The 27385-nt window shown below is 42.8% G+C and overlaps 1 protein-coding gene across 2 annotated transcripts in view; it reads right to left on the bottom strand.

Moving 5' to 3' along the window:
* The window catches only part of SLIT3 (slit guidance ligand 3), a 516877-nt gene that overhangs the window by 15795 nt on the left and 473697 nt on the right, over positions 1-27385 (bottom strand). For both annotated transcript variants that reach the window (XM_032196646.1, XM_032196647.1), the window contains exons 30-33: positions 22634-22727; positions 17047-17184; positions 9924-10164; positions 8758-8888 (exon numbers count right to left, since the gene is read on the bottom strand). In XM_032196646.1, the coding sequence (XP_032052537.1) occupies positions 8758-8888; positions 9924-10164; positions 17047-17184; positions 22634-22727 (604 nt within the window). The remainder of the gene's footprint in view (positions 1-8757; positions 8889-9923; positions 10165-17046; positions 17185-22633; positions 22728-27385) is intronic.

The raw sequence follows: 27385 nt of genomic DNA on the forward strand, positions 1-27385 counted from the left end.
CTTCCTGCTCTACTCTGCATTGCTGCGGCCTCAGCTCCAGTACTATGGGCAGCTTTGGGCACCACAATAAAAGAATTTAAAACTATCAGAGAGTGTCCAAAGGAGAGCTAAAAAGGTAGTGAAAGGTCTGGAGGACAAGACATATGAGGAGCAGCTGAGGTCCCTGGGTTTATTTGGCCCAGAGCAGAGCAGGCCGAGGGGAGGCCTCATGGCGACCTGCACAGGGGAGCGGAGGGGCAGGCGCTGAGCTCTGCTCTCTGGGGACAGCGACAGGACCCGAGGGAACAGCATGGAGCTGGGACAGGGGAGGGTCAGGCTGGGGGTTAGGGAAAGGTTCTGCACCCAGAGGTGGTTGGGCACTGGGACAGGCTGCCCAGGGACGTGGTCATGGCCTGGGCCTGTCAGAGCTCAAGAAGCCTTTGGACAATGCTCTCAGACACACGGTCTGATTTTTGGGTGGTGCTGTGTGGATCCAGGAGTTGGACTTGATGATCCTTGGGTGTCCCTTCCAACTCAGGATATTCTGTTTCTATGACTCTTTTAAAATACCTTTGCATGCCTTTCTCCTACTGCCTACTCACTGGAAACAGTTCAGCACAAGAGCAGGTTTCCAACATGTGGAAAACAAAGTGGCTGCTCAGAAGGTGGACTGCTATCAGCATTGGTTTGTAAGGGCTTAGGAGTTGGCAAGACCACTGTCATGGTTTCTCTGATGCTCTCACTAGAAGATATATGTTACAGACAGACCACTGGCTAAATGAAGTTATCTACTGAATTGGAAGAACTAGTTCACAATTAGCTTTAATTTGGCTGAGCAGTTTTAATGCCTGAATAGAACTGACTAAACTCAACCCAGCTACTCACTTTAACAGGGAAAATCTACATTTGTAATGTACATTTCCACATTTTCAGCAGCAGTTTTCCTTTGGTTATAAGCTATACTGTTATTTTTAGACACATTCAACTCACTGTAGAGAACAACTTTTAGCATCACTGATCATTTTTAAATAAACCAGAACTCTTCCAGTATGAAAACCAAGTACCAAGGCACTGAGCTCCTCATAGAGCTCAGCATGATTCCAAGAACAAACACCTTTCTTCTTGATGCTCTTGAAAGTACTTTGGAATGGTCAACTCTCTACTGCTGAGTAAAATGTCATAACTGGGAAGAATTTACTTTCCATCTTTCTGAAGTGTCCATTACAGTGAGGTGAAAGAGGTTGTATGAGGCCAGTATGCTGTAGAGTTACGATCTAACTAGAGGGTATTTTGACACTTTGATTCCTTTTGGATCGTTCTCCCTACTTTTTGCTTAGTTCTGAACTATCTTTATCCTGTCACTCTTATTTCTTCCTGGAATTAATACTGGTATCCTCCTGACTGCATTACATTATTATTATTATTATTAGCTGAAAGAAATCAGCATTATAATGGGAAACTTTTATGTACATGTGTGTGCTGCAGTCCTGTTTTGCACAGACCTTCCTAAAAGGCCGCTGATCAATGAAGCAGCCAGTGGGGATGAACATGGCCCGCCAGCTCCTGCTTCCCTCTGGTCCCCTTCGGCTGAGTGAGAGCTCCTGGGAGATACAGGTGGAGTGGTGCAGAGGACAGGTAAATGGTGACTAAAGCAGCTGTACACAGAGCTTATGAACACCTCTTTAAAAAAAAAAAAAAAAAAAAAAAAATCAAATTGCTTAACAAAATAGACTACTGACAATTTGCGTATATGTAATCTATGCATTACAGCCAGCCAGTTCTTAGAGCTGCTGAAAAAGAACGTGATTGGGGAGGAGGAGGAGGACTGCTTCCTGACAGCTATTTTAAGTAGATTTGGGCTTGCAGCAGAATTGTTAAAAAACTTTGATAAAGTAGACAGCACTGGTGTAGATGTCCATATTCCTAATCAAAAGGATACAACTAACATCTCTGCTTTGACTTCAATTAGTTGTAATATGAGTGAATTAAAATTATTAGGTAAAATGACATGAAGGCTTGTGTGTTTATTACCTTCAGAAACTGTGGCTTAAGTTCTCCAGAGTTCAACAGTGTGCTGAGGGGAAGACAAAAACACCCGTGGCTCTGCCTCAGGCACAGCTCTGCCCCGGCCTACGGGTGTGACTCAGACCAGCAGGCCCAAGCTCAGGGCCCTGCCGAAGGCGTCCTGGGTTTTGGTGCAGCTTCTATTTGTCACCAGCACAGGGCAAGTGGTTTTAGGCAACCTATTCCTGATTTCCCATGTCTGGTACATGGACATGCTAACACTGACTTGCTTTGTTTTTTATGAGAAGGTTTTGCCACCTCATAAAGCATCCCCCTGCCCATATGTATACAGCTAGAAAGGAAGCCGTGGGTCCACAGCACACTGTTTCTGGGTATTCAGGTACTAGACTGAAGAGAATGATCTCAAGGGAACAGAAGGAGAGAGAGAAGAGAAATGCTATCATTTTTGCAAGAGATACTAAAGAGACATACAAGGAAAAAAATAATTCAACTAAAAGAGATTTTGACTGCTAAGTCATCAGGCAGCCTGAAGGACAAAACTTTACTCTTTCTGAGGTTCATCTCTGCAGAAGAAAGCTTCTGAATTTCATGAAAGCAAATATTTGATTCTGAACCAAATGACAAAAGTTGGATGATATTTAAAGGTCGTGGCCTTACATTTTCATTGTCCTACTACAAAAAAAAAATATATATATATGTGGAAAACTACAGAAATCCACTAAGAAAAACACTTGTCTTCTTTGTTCTCTTCAAATACACCAGAGCCCTTTATAAAGGCAAAAAATAATTCATCTGTCCTTTGCCTTGTCTCATGCAAGATGTATATGTACATTCAAATTTTACAACATTTGCTGTGCAGGTCAGAAATTAATGCTGGTTTTGCTCATTATATTTGATGAAAAATCCCTAAGGATTACCTGAGTAAAATAAGGCGTAGGATAGAAAGAATAAAATGAATTGCAAATACCTAGAATTATAAAGAGCTCAGTGATGTCTCATAGAAATCTGTGAAAACCAGTCTATTTAGAGACCATCCAGAAGTATCAAAAAGGAGTCCTGTGAGGCAAAGGCACAGCACAAGCTTCAGAAGGTATAATCTGAAGGTTTTAGGAAGAAAAAGATCTGCATGCAGTAAGATCTGCAAAGAAAGTTTTGGTAAAAACTGGGTTTGACAAGCTCTAATAATGATCCTAAGAATTAATGCTTTCACTCCTCCAGCACATTCTTCCCTAGAAGGCACTGTATTAATGAGGAAACCTCCCAGGCTTCTTTACAGATAAGTGACTGCAGCTACGGAGAGGTGATTACAGAAGAATCCCATCTCCCTCCTTTGGCAGATGTAGAAGTTCTTCCATCATCGAAGTAACTGTTCAATCTCAGCACCAAAAGAGTGGAAGAGAGGTCTATGAAAACTGAGTAGAGGGTCAAAATCCTTGAGTTAAAACCTAAATTCAGCTCTTCAGAGTGGCATGCTGTGGTCAGAGGCCAAGCAACAGAATAATGCAGGCAGCTGGCAAATGCCACTGGGGTAGGAGCCTTGTCCTGCTTCACAGCCTGGTGGAAGAAGGAATCTCATCTCCTGGAGACATGGATTTGTGCATTTCTGTAGTTTTTGTGCATAAAGAGCCAGATTTAATTTGTCATGTCATAGTTATCACAAATGAGGCAGATACAGGAAGACCTTAAGCTCTTCTGACTTCAGGCTTTGTGCTTTAACCACAAGAACATCCATCTATGCTATGTAAGAATTAGGCAGACTGCAAGAACTGCATGATACAATCTGTAAGAAGTATTTTTAATGACGTAGCATTTTTGAAAATGGATTACACAAGGATACTTTTATAGAGAACTATAACGTAATTTGGGCGTAGACTCTGCAGAAGGACAAACACAATTAATTCTGGTATTTTCCTGACTGCCTCCTTTTCACTGCTGTCAGGAAGCCTGCATGAAAACATATGATTTTACACCAATGACGTCTGCATATCACACTTTACCATTTATGACAGTCTGTACGCAACAGAACAATCCAGGAACTCTGGAGGAAATTACACCAGCAGTTTGTGTCAAATTTCTATTTCTACTGCAAAGGATTAATTTAGCATTCAAATCAATATGGTTGTGTAGTAGCATAAAATCTATCAGGAAAAAAAAAAAGAACAAATGTAGGAAAAGAGACTGAAAGTAAGAATCTCTCCTGATAGAAAACAGTTAAACAGACACTAATTCCAATGACTGAGACCTAAATTATTCTTTTTCTTTTTCTTTTTTTTTTTTTTTTTTTTGTTAATTCAAGCTTTTAACAATTGGAGCATGGTCATAAATAAAAGCAGTGAATTCCTCATCAGTTGGTATCTCTAAGTTAAGGAAGGGTATCTGTGTAAAAGATTTACTTTATTTCAGCAACTAACTGTTGGCTGAATGCTAGGTACTGTCATGGTATGGAAGAGTAACTTCCACCCGTGTAGAAGCCAGGAGGTTGATAAAGTGCTCAGAACAGGTTTCTGTTCTCATTTGTACATATATATATGAATATTGATCTCATCAATGTGTATAAATACCTGAGGTGTGGGAGACAAGAGGGATTTGGCCAACCTCTTTTCAGTGGTTTGTGGGGACAGGACAAGGGGCAATGGCCACAAGATGGAGCCCAGGCAGTTCCGCACCAGCATGTGAAAGAACTTCTTCACGGTGAGGGTGATGAAGCACTGGGACAGGCTGCCCAGGGAGGTTGTGGAGTTATTTAAGATATTTAAGAGATATCTCTGGAGATATTTAAGGCCCATCTGGACGCCTACCTGGGCAGCCTGCTCTAAGGAACCTGCTTTGGCAGGGGTGTTGGACCTGATGATCTTTCGAGGTCCCTTCCAACCCCTACAATTCTGTGATTCTGTGATATATGGCATAATTAAATTGAATAAAAGACCCAAGTGGGAATCTTACTTTAAAAATAAATCTTCTATAGCATAGTTGTTATGAGCTTCAGGAAGCCTTTATCATGCAGCCTACAAGTGAAGATTTCCTGTAACAAACCAGTCAGGTCTTCTTTCAAAAGGACAATTTTAATCACTTCATAGTTGTGAATTAACTTGTATTTCTTTCTAATTTGATGAGAAATGAAAATGTACTTCATGTAATCCTTTCCACTGGACTTTTGCTGACCTCTCTTCTGACTAGAATGAAAGAATGACTGTTGATGACAGGACACCCAGGAATAGCACAAATCTGTGCCAGGGCAGGTTCAGACTAGATTATTAGGAAAAATATCCTTACCGTGAGGGTGGTCAAACACTGGAACAGGCTTCCTAGGGAGGTGGTTGATGCCCAATGCCTGTCAGTGTTCAAGAGGCATTTGGACAAGGCCCTCATGAATATGTTTAACTTTTGGTTGGCCATGAAGAGGTCAGACAGCTGCACTAGATGACCTTTGAAGGTCTCTTCCAAATGAACTACTCAGTTCTTTATACTTCTTCACTAAAAGTCCAACATCAACTTGAACCTTTCCATCCAAACACAGCACAGGAACGAATATATGAAGTAAAGCTGAGTGAACAAATTGATCTTGGGCTTTTCCAGGCTAACTTTGTCCTTAGATCTACTTAAATCTGCTCAAAATTGCTACTGAGATACAGGAACAGGTGTGCTTCAAAAGCCAGAGACAACTTGCCCTCACAGAGCAGATAAAATGAACTGCTGTATCCCGACATGCCTGCAATCCAATATTATGTCACATCCCTGTCCTCAAACAATTTCTGACAATAAGTTTGCAAGGCAAGGCCATCCGCAGAATATGCTACAACTGGTAACTCCAGAACATGCATGCAATTTGCCTGGTACAAACCTTCACCCTGGCTAAATCCTAAGGGCCTGGGGGAAGAGTTTTACAACATAACGTGTTGTGTACTTTGTTCTTCCAGCACCCTTTGCCTACTAAAAACTACCACCACATATACCATACTCGCTGCTAGCTTCAAAACCTGTCTGGTAACAGGCTGTTATCTTATCCCTACAGGACATTACATATATTAGCCAAGTATTTTGCTAATTTTACTGTTCTTAAACACTATTAATAAAACCCATTGTGGAGACCCTGATGAAGAATTACAGATAATGTGGCTTGCCATGGACTTCCCACATCCCATCACTGGAGTACCTGAAATAGTAAAACATCTCAGTTACAGCACAGGACACGGTCAGCTGTAGATTTCCTGCAGCTGTAACTGGTGCACTACCCACCAGGCAGTATTTTAAGGCCCTCTCCTCTTTTGGCACACACTTTTGAGCCAAAGCAATAGCCAAGGTGTTGCTCATCTATTCTGAGAAGTGAACCGCTTCGGAGGACAGGAGCTCCTGATACTGCCTCTGAAAATGAATCTGTCTTACAGCAGAGCCCCTCAAAGTCAATCAGTCCACTTTTGCTATGGATTGATATTTAAATAAGGCATCCAAACAAGAGAGCAAGGAGGAAGTAATTGAGATGGTGAACAGTTTTTCCAGCGGTGGCACTATCATTTGAATGTTTCTGGTTCTCCTAGTAACTTTATTTTTAATGAAAAATGAAAAATAGTGTAAGTTGCACAGAAGTCACCAATTCTAAAGGTTTAGATAAAATACACCACACTGAACCAACTACTCTTTTCAATACAATGCAATGTAGGGCACAATGCAATTAAAAGTACAGATAAACTCATGGGAGCCAGTACCAGATGTTTTAGCCTCTGAAACATCAAGAAGGTATTAGCAAAACTCAACTTAGGAATGATGGCCAGCGCCTGAATAATGGAAATGATTGACCATTGTCCAAGCTACTAAAGGAAATAGGGGATTTTCCATTATTTGGTGCTTTCCTGTGAAAACTCGGGGCCTAGCTGGAAGTTATATGTTAGCCAAACACAGCTTACGCCTTAGCTGGAAGTCGAACAGGATACACAGGGAGGTCAGACCAGACCCACTCATGCCTCCTACCCTTAAATCCTATGGTTGTAAGGGGAGAGGCAGGGTTCCTCCCTCTTTCTCAGCCCTTAAGGAAAACAAGTCTCTTAATCTATTTAGAAGCCCTTTTTGACATTCTTTAGCTGTAGTTTTTCTCAATCAACCTAATCTTTTCCCATCAAGCTCCATGCTAATCCCATTTTGCTCCACTCCTTAAACTAATAAAAGATTAGAGTGACATTTCAGAAAGGGCATCGTATTAGGCAGCTACTTTCCCATCTCAACAGATCACACGGTACAAAATGTAGTGAACGGACCATTAATCTTATGTTAATGAGGTGTCAGTCTGAATGGAGACCTCCTCCTTGATCAATATGAAGGGCGCAGGAATAATGAGGACACTGCTGCTTGCCATCTCTGGCAGCTTCACCAGAAGGCAGCAGATCTATAAAGTGTTGCTAATGGTGGCAACAGCTCTTGTCACCACACCTCTCTGCCCTCGACAACAGAAAGCAAGCATCCACGCCGATCTGTCACCTCGTGTGCTGCCCACACATAATAAGCTTCCCTATGTTCTAATTAGTGGTGTAAAAATGTTTAACAACCTCAGCTTTGCTCTAACATGAAATCAATTAGGATTAGCAGCCACACACGGGGGAATTTTTCACACCTACCCAGCTGGTCAAAGTCACTAACAAACCACTTTCTTCATTCCTACAGTGGACAAACCATTTTTCTTTCTGAGGACATCTCTGCACTGATATTATCCAATTTGTCTTTATACAGAAATAATTTTCTCATTTTCTTAAATATATCACTGTTCCCCTTAAAGAAAACTCTGAAGAACTACCACATTTTTGGAAGACTGTGGTTTTAACAAGTGTTGAAAGAACTCTCCAGCACAAGTACAGGGCACATCACGGTTAGTCAGAGTTTGTGGCATCCTTGTACTTACTTTAAAGGAAGTCTCTTCCTAAAAGAGTGGGGTGGACTGGAAATCCACCTTGCCTGCATATACAATGCAATGAAGCTGCACTGAACCCAGAAGGGCTCCTTGTGGACACAACTGCATGCTTACAAAGAACAAACTGGGGCATCACAGCTTAAAAATAATCAGAGAATTCCTCTCCCAGGGGAGAGGGTGGCTGAAAGGCAGTGGAAAACATGAGCAGCATGCCTCTCTTTCCCAAGGAAATTCCCTTCTGCATGGACTTCACTTCTACATTTTACATCGCTTTTCTTTCTTGTGACTAATAAAAAAAAATTGGTTTGGTATCCCCAACAGTCAAGTGTCTGAAAGTCAGATTGCCCTACAATCTACCTGTGTAATTTGTGTTTTCTCATGGTTTGTGTAGTTACTACTGATATATGTACAAGATGATCAAAAAACATTCACTCTTAGAGGAATTCAACCCTTCTCCTCCTATTTTGGAAATGGTCTAATCCTGCACTTGCACAGTCACTGTTCTGTCCCAGTACTGTAAGTTAATGCTCAATATCAACATCAGAGAAACTGATTGCTTGGAAGGACCCATTGCTTCAAGGACAACATTCACTTAAATCTCTGCAGTAAATGAGAAAGCACAACATTTTTTCTGAAACCAGCATAGGACACAGTATCGTTGGCATTACCTATAAATGACAACTTTTAATCATGCAGCCTCCAACTAAGACTTTATTCTGATTTTCTTACCTAATTGCATACATAAAAGATGCAGTGATGTGAAATAAAAGTTTCTTCTTCCATGCATATTTCTTAGAAAAATCCTACCTCTCCATCTTTTTTTGAAACAAACTGTCTCGTAAAGCTTAGATATTTACCTATATACTGTGGTAGGTGGAGAATTCAGTGTGTCATAGATGAGCCTCACGTGTCCTTGGTATAACTCCAGAGCCAAAGGATCATTGTCTCCTTTGTATAACAAGATGCCATTGTCCTTGTCTGTTGCTACCTGTGAAACATTAATAACCAGGTAAGGTTGCTTGAGAATGATTAAAATGGAAGCAATAAATTTATATTAAAAATCATGCCGAAATCATATATGAAATTGAAATATGATTTAATAAATCATATATATGAGCAACAATGAGAGCAAGAGCCACGAGACACAAAAAGGTCTCGGTGACATTGAGTAGGTTCATACAGAAACATGTTAGCTTTGCACTAACATGGCTCTCTTGTTTCAAGTGAGAATTAGTCTTCAGGAGGAGAAAGCTGCAATATATTTGGTTCCTGTAAATACACTCTGAATGTATTTTTGGCGACTCATGAATGTATTTCTCAATAAACTGGAGTTTTTGAAAATCAACTCTGGCAGTGGAAGAAGCATGCCACAATTACAAGCAAATGAATTTCAGCAAGCGCTGATCTGTTCACATATTCTTCTGTGAACATGAAGATGGAAAGAGGGACCCACATCTGGTTTATCCATGTTTAATCCACTCAACTCAAGTTAAATAGCAAGTCATGCTGACATTTAGAGAGTCTGCAGAAAACAGAGTAGCCCTCCTCCCTCTGGCTTTCATACACGTCAAGAAAAAAATAATCGTGAAGACAATCAAAAAACGAGGACTCCACTTTCAGTCTCCAGCTCTCAAAAACTGCTATAGTACAAAAGAAAAAAAAGTCTTTTTTATTTTTTTTTTAGATGCAACTTCCTCACTTTCTACAGGATGAAAGACAATGCTGTAAATCAGTAAGAGGACAGGGAAGTTTGCTGAAACATCTCTAGTTATATTGCCAGTCCTGGGAAAAAAAGAGTGGTGGGATGCTGGAGGCAGGCTGTGTGTCCACAAAGGCACAGTGGTGCCTTAGCTGCTCCTAAATGTTTCAATACTTTTAGAGAAGCCAACTGGCTCTAAACTGACTCTTTGTCAGCATCTTGGCTGACAGGCCCTGTTCCTTCAGGATGAAAACACGTATGTATGTGTAGATGCAGATGTAGAAAAGTACAGGGTTGGCAATGGATGTTCTCTGCACGACATACCTGGAGGGAAATGTTTGCCTGAGGGCGAATTTTGGCTGATGGCAGCTCCACGTAGGAATCCTTCCCGACGAAGTTGACTGTGATGAGCTTCTCGCACTTCTGTCCAGCAAAGCCGGCGAGGCAGCGGCAGACGGGCTCCTGGTGTGCCACGATGCACTGGGCGCCGTTCTGGCACTCGTAGTTATCGCAGGGGCTCGTCTGCAGCAGAACCATCGGCGGAGGAGTTTCACAGAAAAGTCCACTGTAGAAAGTAAAGAAAATAGCAGCCTCATTTGTCACAGTTTTTGTAAGGAAGGAAGCATTTTTAGATGCTGATGTACTACTACTGCAGTACAGTCACTCTGAGATTCATCTACCACGTGCCAGCTTTGCTGCGTGAAAGCTATACAGCATAATGCTGCACAGAAATCCCCATGCTGGGTTTGAATGAGCCAATTAAAATACTGAAAACAATTTGTTCTGCACTTTGCACTGGTTATTTAGCTCTGCAAGGTATGGCAGTCTGTCTAAAACAGCTTCCATCCCACACCATGCCATGCAGACATTCCCAGAAAAATCTGGGACCATTTAAGCCCAAACCTGAGTCTTGGCCACCTGCTCTCCCTGCCATCCAGAAATGTGCAGCACTCCTCAGCCAAAAATCCCCGTCCTAGGCTTTGTGACCTGAGTCTACCTCTGGTGCCGCACATGGGGGAAAAATCCTCTATTGTTAGTGTCTCTTACAGTCTCCTCACTTGCTGTACTGCAGATCAGAGAGCATATAATCAATACGTGGGAACTGCTAACAATTCTCAGAAGCAATGTGCAAATGCCATGCAGCTTCCCTGCATTGGGTGTTTCTGACAGCAATGGGATCATCAACTTTATTTAGGCTGAGTTTGTGGTTGGCTACGTCACAGAGCAGAAACATGCAAAGGAGAGGAAGACCTCCCAGAGTCCGAGGTAGCTGCAAAGCAAATGCTCAGTCTGAGTACTTGTGAACCCAAGTTATATTTGGATCTGTAGGAAAGTGCTACGGTTTGGTCTCAATGACGTAAGAGGCTGAGAAAAAAAGCAACATTATAGGAGCTTCTGAGCTTTGAGGCTTGGGCCATGGCTTCCAGGAGCAGTGAGGGCTCAGTCCCCAGGCTGCTAGCCCGGGTGCAGCAGGGCTGCACACCTCCCAGGCTTTTTGCTTTGTACAACAGAGCAGAACGACTCAGCGACACTGAAATATTGACACTGGCATCGAAGGAGCAGAGGAAAGGGAGAAAGTGCAAAAAGCTGCAGTCATCTTTCACAGTGATACCATGTGTCAGACTAAACTGCAAGAAGTAAATGGAAAAATCTCTGCCCTGTGCACCTCCTGGGCTGCTGCAGCCTGTGGGTGCTGCAAAGGGCTGGGCTGGGCTCTGGGTCCTGCTGGCTGCACACAGCAAGCCCTGCACCATACCTCAGATTTCTCAGTGCAAGGCACTGTCCAAACCCAACAAACGCGTACTGGGACTGCTTGAAAATGTGTAGACAACAAAATGGTGAAAAATGGGTGGCTGGAGAGGAGGGAGCGTGTGTCAGGTGGGGTGGCTGCGGGTTCAGGCTCTCCCGCGCTGCCTCTCGGTGTCAGCGTGGGGACAGACGGCTTTCCAGGAGAGGATTGCAGCAGTCAGTCATGCAGTGAATAACCCCTCAGCACAGCCTTGCAGCAGTGAAATCCCACTTGTCCCGCTAGGAATTTCCTGCCTTTGGGGAGCGCTTTGTGGAATAACAGTGCTAGTATAAAAACAAAGCAAAAAATGCCCCAAACCTCACTCCTCTCCGGTAACGCAGGTGAGACTTGGAAGCTCAGTGAATTTCTAGGCTATCTTCCTAGATACAATTAGAACTGGAAACGAAGCCATTACCCTGCAGCAAATAGTACCAATAGTAGACGTGCAGGAATAGCAAACAAAAGAGCCACAGCATAGTCAGGAACAATCTTGCTCAGCCATAGGGACCTGCTGCTTGTGAAAGAGAAGGAACTGGGGGTGCCTGCTTTCCTTTTCACAGTTCCTGATGTGCAGTGTTGCACAGTCCCATGGCCCTGCCCTAAGAGCTGTGTGGCACAGTGTGAGAGCCCAAACCTCTCCCTGGCCCTGGTCTCACAACACATGCTGCTCCCTGGTCTGCCTCTGGGAAACTCTTTGTATCAGACAAAAGAAAGACAGATTCACAATGAAATATGGGTGGGATGAATCCTGAACTGCATCAACATCAGTGGAGCTGCTCTGCATTTATATCATGTCTGACAGAAAAGACCCAGGGCATTGCATTACTGTTTTTTTACAAACAGAGGAAACACCAGGAGGGCAGAGTAAAGCATTAATTGCTTTGGGTTTCTTCATCTCAACTTGTTTCACAATGCTCTGTAGTTGTCATGGCATCCCTGCTTTGGGACAGCTACACGTTACAGAGGAACAAGGGATTTCCTTTCTGTTTTGTAGAGGAAGTTTTCTTCCTTTTCCTCAGGCAAACAAACCCAAAAAACGCCTTGAAAGATGAAAACAGTTGGACTTGGCACCTGGGAGAAGAAGAGAAAAGCTCTCCTTTCCCCACAGCCTCTGTAAAGCAAGGAACATCCTAACCAGCTCCCTGTCATCGCCCAAATCTCTTGGCCTTGCCTGTGGAGACATGTGTAGGGCAAATAAAAACCCGTTACAGAGGAACACGCACGAGGAAGGCAAAAACCTCTGCAGGAGGATTTCCTGAGGCGCAGCACCATGCGGGCAGCTCGCTCCGTGCTGTGACACTTGGTGCTGTGAGTGCGCAGCTGTAAGTTGCTAATGCTCTCGGGAAGGGATTGGGGAAAAAAACAAAAAACACCACTACACCATACCCCACCTCATCAGCCAGTGGTAAATAGTCTCTACCAGAAAAACATCATCTTGCACAGGAACAAGCCAATCTATTAATTTAGACAAACATATCTCCAAAGGGTAATTTGGCAGGCAATGCTGTTGGCAATCAATAAACCCTACTCACTTTGCTCCAAGGAGTATTTGGAGAGGTTCACGGTGTCGGTGCAGAGCTCAGCCTGCTGGGGCAGTGGTGGAAATGAGCATGGAAGGCAGCGTGGGTTGGGGGAATGACTGCACGTGGGACTGACTCTTTGCTCAGTCTTAGGAACACCTCTTTGTGAACACACCTAAACTATGAATTATTTATAGACTGGGAGCCTTTCCCTTCCTGATTGGACCCCTTGGCCACAGCAGCTTGGCAGAGCCTCATGGCCACCCCGCTCCTGGAGGGCACTGCAGCACCTCGGCGGCACAGCCCCGCTCACCAAGGTGTGGTTCACGTTCTACTTCCTGAGAAAACAAGGGAACATGAAAAAAATAGCAACAGCCTCATGGGAAGACATGCACAGAAAGCAGTTCCTGCCAATTTAAGCTGGTTCCTGTAGTAGCTGCCTATCAGCACGGCAGCCAGAGTGGTTGAGCTCAGGACACGTCAGTGCTGTGTCCCCAGTGCTAGCCAGGCACTGAAGTGCACGGGTTGGAGCACTTTCCTCTCCAAAGCCTGGCTTCATTAAGCGTGTGATGTCTCTCTCCAGTGCAGGGCTTTGCAGCTAGTTGGTAAGCAGGTCAGGACAGCCAGCAAGGGGAACAAGCTTGGGCTGATCCCACAGAAGTGCTGCCACCACCGACCTGATGTGAGGCGTGATTTGTTCTACCGAGAGGCGCAGTGGAAGGGAGCACTGCTATGCCAGCCAATTAGCTTTGCTCTACCTAACGCTGAGCATTTTGTTTTGTCTGTGAGAAACAACCAGAAAGCAGAAAGGAAGACAGTATATATAACTCTCGTTTCATGGAAGTTAAAAATAATAATAAAAAAATACATGCAGCCCGCAACAGCCTGCACTAACAGAAAGCAAATGTTGTGAGAAGCCACTGAGTCTCTGCGTGGTGTTGCTCAGAAAGATTTCCCAAGCCCTCCATCCAGCTCCTCTGCAACCTTTCCTTGCCATGAAACCCTTTCAGCAGGCAGCCCCACAAATGGGGCTGTTGTGTTGACGGCATCTAGACATTACATTTGCAGCAAGTGTCTGTCAAGCGTTTACTTTTTTTAATTTTAACTTTAAAAAATACATTTTTAGAAATCATTAATACAACTTATTTCCTTAGCAGAGGAATCTGGAGCACAGCCAGAGAGGCATAGCCTGGCCAACTCCTTCCTGCCTGGTAGAATCTCATTTATTTAAATAATCATTGTTGAGTTTCTTGCAACAAACCATCCCAGTGGGGAACTCATTCTCCACAATGAAGGAATAGTGCTATGTACCAAGCTCAGCAGCCCTAATATGTGATTCCCTACTAGAGCAACATTTGTCAGGACAACACTACTGTGAGGCTGATTGCTGGAGGGAAGGTTTGATAAGTTAGCTTTCATCCAGCAGGGGGTCACAAATTCTTGAAAATGTTTTCATCTCCAGGAGGTAAAAAAAAAAAAAAAAACAACACCAAAAACAAAACAACAACAAAAAAAACAACTTTGGATAGAAAACAGAAAACTTTACAGAAAGAAAATGTAATTGCAAAAGGCTGCTGAATGATAAGCTAAGGTATGGAGCACAGCTACAAAGGAACAGTGAACAGCAAATGCCAACATGGAAAACCAGGTGCGTGCACGTTGGTACTACTGCTTTTCTGGGGCTGTGATCAGAGGGGTGTAATTGTGCATGCGAGGCTCACCACTGTTAAGAATTACCAGAGACTGCCATTTGTTCAACTGTATGAGGATGTTAAGTTTTAACAACCTTATTACTTGGTGAGTGCAAGTGGCTTTGATGTATAGCATAGCAACAGCCATAAAATTGTTAGAGGTCTATGCATTTATTACAACAGCATAAGCTCCAGATGACTGGGAGGTCACTGTAAACTAACTGCTGGGAAATGATTCCTGAAATTTAGCCAAAAAAAACTTTATTAATCATAATAATAGGTCTCCTAGTTACCTTTTCAGACCACCCACTTGTGTTCTCTCCTTCTCATCAACACTTGCAGCCTTCAAGTACTTACAAAGTTATCTCCTCGCTGTACAGTCAGCAGCTGAAGCACACTTCGTGAACTGAATCTATAACCCTGTACATCTGAAGCCTGAATTCTGTCAATCACTACCTTGGCAATTGCAATCTTAAAAAAATAAATAAATAAAAAAAAACAGAAACCCCTTCAGAGCAGCAGGCCTTTAAACTATAAAAGGCTAGAGTCATGGAAAGAATAATGAACAAATGAGCAGACCATATTCTGTTAGCAGAATTTTAAACCTGAAATCAAGCAAGACCAGGAACTGCTCTGTGTGGAGAACTCTAGGGGCTTCAGCTTGCTCTCTGCTTTGGCAGATCCTGTTACTGCCCACTGCGATGTTTTTCTCTTAAAACACCCGCACTCTCTTGTGCCTTGTACAGCAAATTTAGAGAGATGGCAAGGAGCAGTGCAAAAAAATGAAAACAAGCATGATACCTCATGCTATTCCTGGCTCTGTAGTTATCAGGCAGGGGGATTACCCGTACTTTGCTCGTGTAAGTCTACCTCAGGCTGTGAAGTGCTGTAGGAGCTAGTAGGAGAGTTTTGGAACTGCTTGAAGCACTTGTATTTTAATGAAAACCCCTCATTTAAGAGAATTAACAGACAGTTGCTCCTGCTCCTGCTCCTGAGGTCCCTGTTGTGAGAACAGCCAACAAGGGATGCTGCTCAAACTGCCCAAGGGGCTGCATGGGCACAGGCAGGGACCCAGACCAGTCCCCCACCTAACCCTGCTGTTCAGCTCAGCTGTGTCACAACTCAAAATATCCCTATCAAACATTGTGATCCTGTCTTAGTGGAGAGAAAAACACAAAACCCAACCTAACCCAACCAACCAGCAACAAAACCAACCACAAAAACAAAACATGACAAAAAAAAACCCTTGTGTTCATCATTGCCAAGTCCCAACATGCCTCAAAAATCAAGGCAACTGCAGCAGAGATCTCCCGGTCACTACTGTCTGATGACAGGGTTGAGGTAGCCTTGCCTCGTGGTGTGACTTTGCAATCCCATTTCTCACAATTTCTAACAATTAGATAACACAGAGCATTTACAATTCCTCTGTGGGGCAGCCACTTGTTACGTAGCCAGTCAGCAACTTGGAAGATCCCATAAGCCATCAAAAGGATTGAAGCAGAGAATGAAACGTACTGAAAATGGTATGAATATGAAATTGAAAGGGTATCTGATATCCTATAAATAACAAGTCTGATTCAGTGAAACCATGGGTTGACATCATGTTATATATCAATGCCTATTCAGGGAAGTCTGTCTGCTTTGCAATAAAAACTTGTGTTGATAAGGGGAAAAAAACACCCAGCAAGGATGAAAGCAAGAAGAATGAAAACAATTGTAGATACAAGGCAGGGAAAAGGATCTGTAAGTGTTCATGCAATTTCTGCTTTGTCAAGACTGATCTTTTCAGGTATTCCTCTTTGTCTCATGTGTGTATTTCAAACAGAGAAAAGGTTTACCTGGAAGGAAGCCAGTATCCAGCCTCAGGCAATGATTAGTGAATCCATTTGGAGTAGCACACTTATCTTTGACAGACAGCGAGATTTCCAGGAGTCAGATTTATTGGCATATGTCAGAATCAGAGACTGAAAATTTACAGCCCCAACTGTACTGAGCCTGCCCACCAGCAGGCACTGAGACACAGGCACAAAATCTTCAGAATCTTATTTTCTTACAGCCAGGTCTGTGGGTTCATATATATAGTTTTATTATTGTTTGCTCTCTCTCGCATACATAGAGTTTATCTCCATATAATTGATTTGAGTGTATTACCACCTAGTGTTTCACCAGAAAAGGCTGGGGCAGGCAGGCAGGCAGGCAAATTGCCACAGCACTGCACAAAAGCCAAACTATTTTCAAAGCAAGAATCCACAACCCTCTGTATTCAGTTCAGCCTTTCAGACCTACGTCAGCTACAAGATAGGAAGCACCGAGCCATCCATCCACACAGGAATGACAGATCAATACCATATCCAGAGGGCGGTCAGCCCTGAGGATGAAGGTAAGTAAAGAAAGTGCCCCAACAACATGTACGGAAGAGTCCGTATGGGGAGCTGACTGTCACGTACCTGAAACCCTGAGGACAGACGCAGGTGTAGCCATTGACTGCATCTACGCAGACGGCTCCATGGCGACACTTATGGCCCACACAGTCATCGTCATCTATTTCACAGTGTTTGCCGCTGTAACCAGGCAAGCATTCACATCTGAAATACAAGAAGACTGCTGTTAATAGCTTGTTTCATCAATGATAGAACACACAGGCAACGTAGCACCAATCTGATCTGAGATGGGAAGGTGTTAACTGTTGTTCCTGGAAGCATCAAGCATAGTTCCTGCACTCAGAAACGCTCAAGGGCTTCCTGTCTGTCTCCTTCTGAACTTCTGCAAGCTGCTTAAATTCAAGCCAAGCAAAGTAATCACACACTACTGTGTTTTTTTTTTATTATTATTATTATTTTTTATTTCACAGCCAGGTGGAGAAAGGTGATCAGATAGTGGTCTTCCTATGATATTAAAGATGACATCTTCCCTAACCTTACAGACTCGAGGGCAGTTGCTCTGATGTCTCAGACAATGCAAGAGCACAAAAAGCTTTTGCCTGTGTCTCTGCGCTGCTGAATGTGTGAGGTTGGCTCTGTGCAGCCACACGGAGCACAGTAAACTTCCACCTCCCAAATGGAAGCAATCTGCAAGCAAACCATAAAACTCAGCAAATGTAAAGAAAAGCACCATTAGTTTGGAGCCCACCACCTGTTTGTCATTCACTTTCAAGGCATGGTAAATGTTGCTTCAGCTAGGGAAAGTTATCTCTGAAGCCTGTCCCTTCCCATGGGGACGCTCAGGTAAGGCACGTATCTGCTCCTATGGGGTAACGCCACTCTCAGGAGCAACGCAATGGGATGCACCCAAACCTGAAAACATTGCCTTTTTTTCAAAATCTGGCTTGTTGTATGAAGGTAGCATCAATATTTCTGTTATAAGCCCTGCAGATATTTATAACCTAACAATAAAAAATGTGTCCCAAAGTCTCTGACTTGGAACAGACTTTGGGGATTGCTGAACAGCCTCTTTTTGAGCCTACAGCGTAGACAATATTTAGTCATGATTTAGTCCATAAAGCACATTTCACTCCTCCCAGCTGGATTTTACTGCACATCTGGAAAACAAACGGCATATTGCTTAAACCAAAACACGGGAAGAGCTACTCTTCACCAATAAAAGAGAGGTCTGTGCTCTTGCCAGAGCCCCTTGTTTGGATCCGTGTGCTTGCCACTGAGAGCTGGAAGAGGACAAACCTCATAAAGTCAAGGAAGGTGGCATCAGGAGAGAATCTGCCCCACTGCCCTCTTCTGCTGCCCTTCTCCTCATTGCCAGCAGCCTGGCAGGGTAGAGACAGCTCCTCATGGAAAACCCCTTCAAAGGACTTGGACGCATGGGAGCCGACAAGAAAAGATACTCCCACTTTCCAGGCAACCATCTCCGTGTTGAAGCTGGTTCCGAGTGGCAGCGTGTTTTGGCTCCCAGCCTTCCCCAGCCCCCAGGACACGCAGCCAGTGAGCTCCACGTGGCTAATGACAGACGAATGGCTGCTGCAGCATTGGGCTTCAGCAGCCACCTACCTCCAGCACTGAGAGTGATGTGCCCCCCAGGCTCCATTCTGAACCACAGCTCATAATGACTGGTTAAAACAGGGGGAAATAAGGCAAAGCCTATTAACTCGCGGGCTGTAGGAGGGATAAAGCTATGTAGATGCATGGACTTTGTTTCTCCATCCTTCCTCTGGGAGGTGCCCCCATCATGACCTTCCACAGACACAGAGTGGTTGATGTTCCAGCTCCGCATGTCTGAATTGCTTTCTTTACACCGTGGTGGCTCACGGAATACTGTGATTAACTTAACGGGAATGACAAAACAGAGAAAGAAGTAAAAAGTGTTCCTTCCCCAAACCATAAGAGGTGTGCAGTATTTTTCGGCACCACTTCAGTCACACCTGCATGCAAATAATGTCAATCAAAAGACTTTTGGGGTGGGGTTGGGGGGAAACTGGCAGCATTTAATCCTGTTGCTTTTTATTGATCCCCGCAGTCCTAATATAAAGTGATGTAATAATGAACGATGTGCAGTGCCTTATTCAGGGCTGCCATGCATCAATTTTATGATGTGTATTGGCTATCTCAGTAATGACAGAACCACCACTTTTCTCTGCAGGGCTGCATTAAATCAGCATTTTAAGCTGTCAGGTAATAATTCCAAGCTTTAGAAAAATAAAGTATATTTATACCGTGCTCCAACATCACTACAGTGAATGGAAAAACATGCTCCCTCACTGAAGTTATTTTTTTTAGAAGTCAATTCATTGTGTTAAATGTTTTGCCTTTTTTTTTTTTTTTTTTTTTTTTTTTTTAACTTTTCTGGCACAGAGGAAGCTCCTCTTCTTCTCTAGTAACAGCACAGTAAATATGTGGAGGCTGGAAGTGAGGAAAGCCACCTGCAATTTTAGCTTAAAAAGCAAAGAGCTCTGTGCAGCTAAACACGCACTGAAATAACCCAGTTTGCTTCCAGCCTTGGCTTTCCCTTTAGAAACATAAAATTCATTTTGGGTCTGTCATCATTGAGCTCTCATGGTGTAAAATCTAGGCTGAAGCTATCAAAAAATGTGTGCCTAGCACAGAGCAGGTGAGACACTCAGCCACATGAGTGCCTCACCCAGCATCATTGTGGAAACTCAAGGCCCTGCCCTCAGGGAATGGTGGCACTTGAGCTCTGTCCCTCTCCCACACAGCACTAGCAAGTGACTCAGTATCAGTAAAAGTCAGATGCACTAAAGATGGAGGCAAAGAAATTTTTGTACTGAAGCCCTGGTAAGAGAGTATTCTACATGAGTAGACCAGTTATCTGATTTCCCAATGACCGTATGACACCAGTACAGTTGAAATCCTGTTTTCTGCTACAGCCCTGTAGTGATGGCAACATTCCCAGTACTGGATAGTCGAAAAACATGTCTTGTGGTATTCAAAATGTTGGCCTATCCAAGGAGATTTGCATCTGCATGCACTCAATGTCTATTGTATTAAAGCCATGATTCATGGCTTCTATTGCAGGGCCAGAACGGAATTTCCTTCTCCATATGAATATGTAACTTGGCTTTCTATTTTTTCCTCTCTTTATCATCTTTTCCTCCCTCTGCAGACTTGCAGGCTGACTAAAGCTGAAGGCAGGACAGACAGACAGACTGGAGTCTGTGCTGCTATCATTCTCTTTAGTGGTGCATCCCACTTGTGTGCCCATGGCCCAAAGCTGCCAAGTGGACAGTCTGCTCAGGAACAAGCCTGAATCCTGCTTTTGACATCCCCTGCCTCTGATAAAAAGAGCAGGGGAATGATGCCTGACCCTGACTCATTGTGCATGCAGATTTACACTGCCCCATTAGATGCTAAGGACATGGTGCATCACAGGTCAGGGCACCAAACTGCTCAAGGGATCAGTGATTGCACAGGACTGGCCCTTGTTTTGCATGAGACCCATCAGCAGCCACATGTCCCCGCAAGAGCTGCTGAAGGCTTTTAGCCTATTTCTGAATGGTTTGGTACAATTCAGGTATGCAAGAAAAAGCAATAGCGGGACAAGTCTACTTTCAGGACTGGAAAGGCTCCTTCATGTTTCAAGTCTGGTCTGCGAGAAAGCAAAATGGGATGGAACCAGTAATTTGGTTTATCATTCTCTGAATAGTAGGAAGATTAACTCAACAATAATGGGAAGAATAACTCACAAACAGTAGTAGAAAATACTTATGAGTATTTATTTAGGCTCCTCCCAAGGGTTAATGGCCTCACTGTGAAGAACACTTTTCTAGCAAGCAAGCATCAGATTTACTCAAAGTATTTAGGTGGCAGGTATGAAAATGCTTCCAGAAAGAGTAAAACCATTCTGGATCACTGTTGTCTGCATCCTTTCATATACCTAATGACATAAGGCAAGCCGAGTTACAAACCTTTGCCTTGTAACATGCTGTAGCTACCGGATTAGCTGAATGATGGATTAACTGAGAATGATAGCTAGAAAGAGCATCAGGACTATCTATGTATCAAGCACACGCCACCTTTTCCATTCCCTGTGCATCATTTCAAGAACCATCCTAATCATTTGACAGTTTCATCTTCCTTGATAGTTGGAAATGTGTCTGTCTGGAGGTTTTCCACCCAAAAGCGTGGTTTGAGCGGTAGAGACTGTCTAGCACAGGTTCAGCTGCCCTCTAGACAGTCAGCATCACTAAAACTTTATTTTGCTTCCTTCACCTACTCTGCAATGTTCTGTGTATTAGTTGGTATGCTAGTCGGTATGCTACTCTGGTATGCTAGTTGCTTCACAGGACGTAGTCTGTCTGACCCAAACTGCAGGTTACCAAGAGGACCAAAGAGTGCTCCTGTCTCTCCCCAGACAAATTGGGTGTGCTGGGTGAGCCCTCCCCAGGAGGGAAAGGGTAGCCACCAGGAGAGCATTGCGACTGTGAAAACAGCCTTAGTATCACAGAATCACAGAATTTCTAGGTTGGAAGAGACCTCAAGATCATCGAGTCCAACCTCTACCTAACGCTAAGAATCCCCACTAAACCATATCCCTAAGCTAAAAAAAAAAAAAAGTAGAAAGCACACAACACAGCTCACAGCTGCACTGAGCCCTCCTGAATTCGTTCTCTTTTCTTACTGCTTTGATTCAAAGATCTTTCCTCAGAAAGCTCTCCACAGAGAGAAAGTCAATCGAAAAGTTGAGCTATTTGCTAAATTGCTCTGAAATTCCCTCTTCAGAGAAGTGATGAGTGCTGCTACTATGCACCTCTCAAAACACCCAAACACCCAAACCTCCAGATGTTTTGTTGCTGTGAAGCAGTCAGTGTCATTCCTGCTGTGCAAATACAAACACAGGAGATGTTAAAAAATCTAACATGAGCCAAGCAAAGCTCACTTCCCTACAGCCAGTAGAAGAAGGTGGCTCCCACGTGTGAGCCATCCCATTCAGCTGTTTTCTGCTGTCGCCCAGTTGAGGGAGTGCAGGGAGCTGAGCCCCACTGCAGTCCAGGCCAGCTTTTGCTAGTACACCCCAAGACCACCGGCCGTACCAGAAGTCAACAGCTGAAATGGGAATAAAAAAGGAAGCTTCTGCCTCCCACATTATGCTCTACCCACCCATTTCTCTCTCCCTTTTCAGTACTTTTGGAACTGGATTTTAAGTACTGAGCCAGTGTGGCCTGAGGAGAGCTGAGTTACCTCTGTTAAAGCTCCTCAAACTTACGCTGTTTGAACTGATGGATAGCCTAAGGAACACATAAGGAAACCATCCTCAGTTTCTGATGCAGTGTAAGATACTTTGAAGTAACTATTCCAGAAGTGCATCTTTTGTCACGCTTCATTACAGAATAATTTCTTTGCTTTGGGGTTAGATCCGTTATTTGCAAGCTAACCACAGAAAGATAAAACAAACAAACAAAAAAACAAACAAGTATGTAAGGTTGCACTAAAAGGTGATACGATCTGAAGTATATATAGTATTGCATTATTTATTTCAATATTTTCTACCCAAGCTCACAGACAGCTCAACCCTAGTCAAGCCAATGGATCTACCCAGTGTTTGGAGATCAGTGGGACACATGCTCACCTGGATCCTTTGTCAAGTGGAAGACATTTGGACTCATGTTGGCATGGATTTAGCTCAGGAACACAGTGGTTAATCACCTCATCGCACAGTTCACCTAAGACAAAAGAAAAGCAATACAACTGTAACACAACTTGGATGATCCTAAAGAGCTCCAACCATGATGTTCAGGGATGGTGGATCTCCCTGAACAGAGACAGCTCAGTAGTTCAGCAGTGACAATATTACTTGTGACAGCCTCTGGGACTTCATTAAATTGGGTTCCTTTGACCTGTTATGACTGTACTGTTTGTATCACACAAATTTAAGGGACTGGTATGAAAAGTACTGACATCAGAACTCTGCTTGGAGACTGAGTAAGGACAGAACGGTCAGTTCCTGACACAGAACATCCTACATTAAAGCAGGAAAGTGAGACAAAAGTGAAGTTACTCTTTGGACTGTAACATTTTTCACACCAAAGCATACTTTAGCCATAGTCAATACTCTGCCAAAGAGGCTGATTGGACATCTTTCTGGAAAAGAACAACAACCCACAAACCCTTCCCCCCAAACTCTGTGACTCTCAATAATAGGAACCAGCTTTAGGACTGCATATAATTATAAAACATTCACTATTTATAAGAGAAGTACTAGCTCTATTGTGCTCGGAGGAGATGATGTCTTTTTAGAAAAAAAAACATCACATGTAAGCTCAGCCCAGCTGTTTCTAGGTATTGTGTGTTACATGCCACACCCTGGATTTGTTTAGATTTTAATAATTAATAGCTCTAGAATGTTCAAAACCAGATAGTTTATTTAAACACCACCCTTCTCTGAGTCCTAAATTATTAGGTCACACTTCAGTACCTCAGGATTTGAGATCCAGCCAAAGACTACAGAAATCTTTGGCTTCCCATGAAACCAACAGAAACCTACCCCACATCTCCCAAAGCCTTGCAGGAAAAGCAAAGGTCAGGTACTCTCAACATAGAAACCCTCAAAACCATAGTCCCCTGTGCAGCTATATCAAAGACCACATCTGCAGGGTTTCAAGGTTATGCATATTTTGTGTGCCCATACACAATACATATCATTATGTGAGCAACAAGTCACGTGGATAGTGTGGGAAAAAAGATAGCATGGGAGGCACGGGTGGGCTGGCAATGTTTTAGCAGAACTGTCATGAACCTGCAGCTCCACCTGTCTTAGGAGAATCTCTTTTTTCAAAAATAATTACATTTCTAACTGTAGTGGCTACAGAGAAATACACGAAAATACAACCCAATAGAAGCATAAAAATCAAAATTCAGATGGCAAACACAAATCAAAAACACTTTTTTACCAGTCCTGTGATCTGGCAGGGATGACTGAGAATAAAATTTTGAGGAGGGCTCTGGTGGTGACAGGAATGGTTTGAGCTGTTAACACCCCCAGCTCCCTCCTTCAGGTTATTTCTCCCACATATCCAGCCTCCCTACAGTACAACCTAGACAGCTCTTCATTTGATTCTTCCTATTAGAATGGAAGAATAATGCATACTTGCACAAATTACTTAATAAAAATTTGTTTCAAACATAGAACATCCAAGATACCTGCTTTTGAGAGTGGTCAAGCACAAAAGAGAAAGAGAAGCGGCAATACAATCCCTGGAGGCATGAGAAGGGGTACCAGCAGTGTAAGCCCTGTATTAGCATGCCATAAATACCCTCATGACTTTTAGTGGGTTGGGTTTGGCAACACTGGAGAGGTCTAACATGGCAATCCACAGTGGACAGTTTGTTGTTTGTAATAGCAGTTGCAAGACAAACAATTCATTCTGGAGCCAGAGAATCCCAGGAAGCTACCATTATTAAATATTACCAAGTCTTTTAGCAGTCCTGGACAAATCTTGGGCAAATGTAATGAATATATGCAGCTCAGGAAGTGTGACACACCAATAAAACTGAATACTGCAAATCCATGGGAACCAGGGAAACAGATAATTCCCTGAACTTGAGGTTTGCCATTATACTTTGTTACTCCTTAACAGCAACTAGGGACGTTCAATTCTTATCAATCTGAACATTGCTGCCATCTGGGGACACCCATTAACACATTTTTGAGGTCCCAAGACTGGAGATAGGTCTGTTTATTTAGCAATCCCAAAGCTCACAGCCCACAGACCCTCACAAATACTAACCACCAAAGTGACGGCCTCGGCCTTTGGGCAGACATGAACATGAACTGGGCAGAACTTGCTGTGATGTCTGGACAATTGCCAGTTTGCCTTCTTGGTGTATCTCCTGTCCCTTACCCGCATACTACAAATCTTATGTGAAAATAAACATGAAAAAAATGTAACTGGCTGGTGACATTAAAAGAATGCGCTGATCTAAAGCTGGAAATATTTTCTGAAGACCATTTAATAACTGAATACAGTGTGGATAGATGCCTTCAACTATCCTTTCACTAAAAACATTCAGTACAGACTTTTCAAGTTTCTGCATCTCTTTTTGCTTTGAAGAAGAGGAAACAGGCTTTAACAAATAAGAACAGTTTCATAAACTCTCAAAGGAAAACATAATTCTTCTTAAAATATTCTTCTCAAAAGTTTTGACAAGTACTTAGAGATCCAGTAAAAATCTCCCCAAATGTCAAATATTATGACTAACCATGTCATTCTGAAGGCTCCACTATCAAAATTTAGGAGAATTCCAGGCTTAGTACCAAACACCGCATCCAAAAAATTCATCATTTTTCTTGCAAAACTTGGAATGTTTAAGGATCCTTCCTGTTATTTTTCCCATCTATCAGTCATTAGAGAGCTCACTTGGGAATGCCTTGCAACTAGAGCAGCCTCATCTCAGGAAGAAAATTCTTGATACATTATTTCAAGCTCCACCAATGTTCATTAGATGTTGCAGAAAACATGCCAGGGAAATAAAACATTCTCTGAAAAGCAAAACCCAAGGCACCCACTACACAAGGACTTTCTCGTATTTCATTCACTCGGAAAATATTTGAGTCAAAAATCTGCCATCAGACCTGAGAGTGCAATTTTCACTGACCACGTGAATGTTAGTATCAGAGGAAAACTCCTATTATCTCCCTTCTTTGGAGTAACACAGGACTGCTTCTCTGTGCGGCAACTGAAGGTCTAGTCCAAGTTTCTCACTGGATAGCTATGTGAATTGAAAATGAACTGGAAAACAATCTTAGGCAAACTTCTAGCATCATTAACTCTATTAGTGGAAGGTAGTTGATCACGCTAAACAACAGAAAACTTCAGTGTAACGCTTTCCCAAATGTAGCAAACCCACCCAACTTTCTATTCAATGTCTACTCAAATCAGAACTCTGATCTGGTTACACAAGTGTTTCTGAAGTGCTCATATAAAAGATAAGAAAACAAAACAATATATTTCTTTTCTAATCAGCTAAGCGATTTTTTTTTTTTTATCCCCAAACATGTTTTTTTGTTTCATCAAGGCATATGCGCATTCTTCCATCGGAGCCTAAGAATATAGGTCAACATGTAGTACACCACAATGAAGAGTGGGTTAAGACTATGTCAAACGTACAAGAAGAAAACCACTTTGATGTTGCTTATCATAGCAGCTGAAGGTATGAGCACAATGATGCTCTGTGGTCAGCAGAACTGTCGCATGATAATGAAGAGGGTATCTTTATAAAGATAGGCCCATCAGCTCTGTGGACACTACATTTCAAACTTCTGAAGGCCAGTGGTAATGTGCTGTTAATTAGTGCTTGTTTAGGAGAAGCAAGCAATGTGATCTGCCACAAAAATGCAACTTTCAGATTCGAACCAAGTAGTACTGACAAGTGGAACACTAGCAGGTGCATCTCCCACTGCTGCTGTTTCAGGCATTAAAAGAAATAAAAAGGAAGGAAAAAAAATCCCCACACAATAGAAAAGGTATTTTTCCCCTTTGAAACTATTTCTCTGTCTTCTTCACTAGCATTGCTCATTGCTTTTTAAAAAGCCACATCAAAACATTTATTATCTTATATAACATTTCTCTGTTTTTCAGCAAAATCCTGATTTTCATGGGGCTTTCCACATTCACTTTTCACAAGGCTCACTGCTTATGAAAAACTGCCAAGAAACTTGCTTAGGCTTTTCTGTAGCCTTTCACGCGTCTCAGAACAAAGCCAAGACAACAATAGAGCAATAAAGACGACTTTTACACACAGTTTAACAATCATCTTTTTTTTTTTTTTTTCCTCCCCCCATTCTGAGCTGTCAAGATAGCTATTTATTTCATGCCACACTAGACTTTTAAAACTAGGATCCCAGTTACACTCTTCTCCTTAATCAGTAAGAGAAATTTGGATGGCAATAGTATTTTGTTTATTTATCTGTAAGTAAAACCACAGTTCTGAAAAGACCATCAAAACCTCCAATACACAACTGATGAGTTCTATGATTTTCTTTTGCCTTCTGTGTTATTTGGATGATCCTCTGTTCCCTCATTCCTGTTATTCAAGAAATAATTGATAAAGCAACACAGAACATATTCTCACCATCACATGAGAGGAGTTTTTGTAGGGCCTGGAGGACTAAGAGCAAAAAAGCTGTTGAGTATTTCACAATAATATTTGAGAAACGGAAAGAACTTGCAGTGAAGGAACAATGGAGAAACCTGGCCTTTATCCACACAGAGCAAACTTTTACAGCCTGCACAGGGAGACAATATGTATTTGAGTCATTAAATAATATGTTGCAATTTTTCTGAACATTGCCAGGTAAGTTGGGATGGAACTCTTCCTTTTA

Source organism: Aythya fuligula, chromosome 14 (genome assembly GCF_009819795.1).
Source record: "Aythya fuligula isolate bAytFul2 chromosome 14, bAytFul2.pri, whole genome shotgun sequence".
Lineage (NCBI taxonomy): Eukaryota > Metazoa > Chordata > Aves > Anseriformes > Anatidae > Aythya > Aythya fuligula.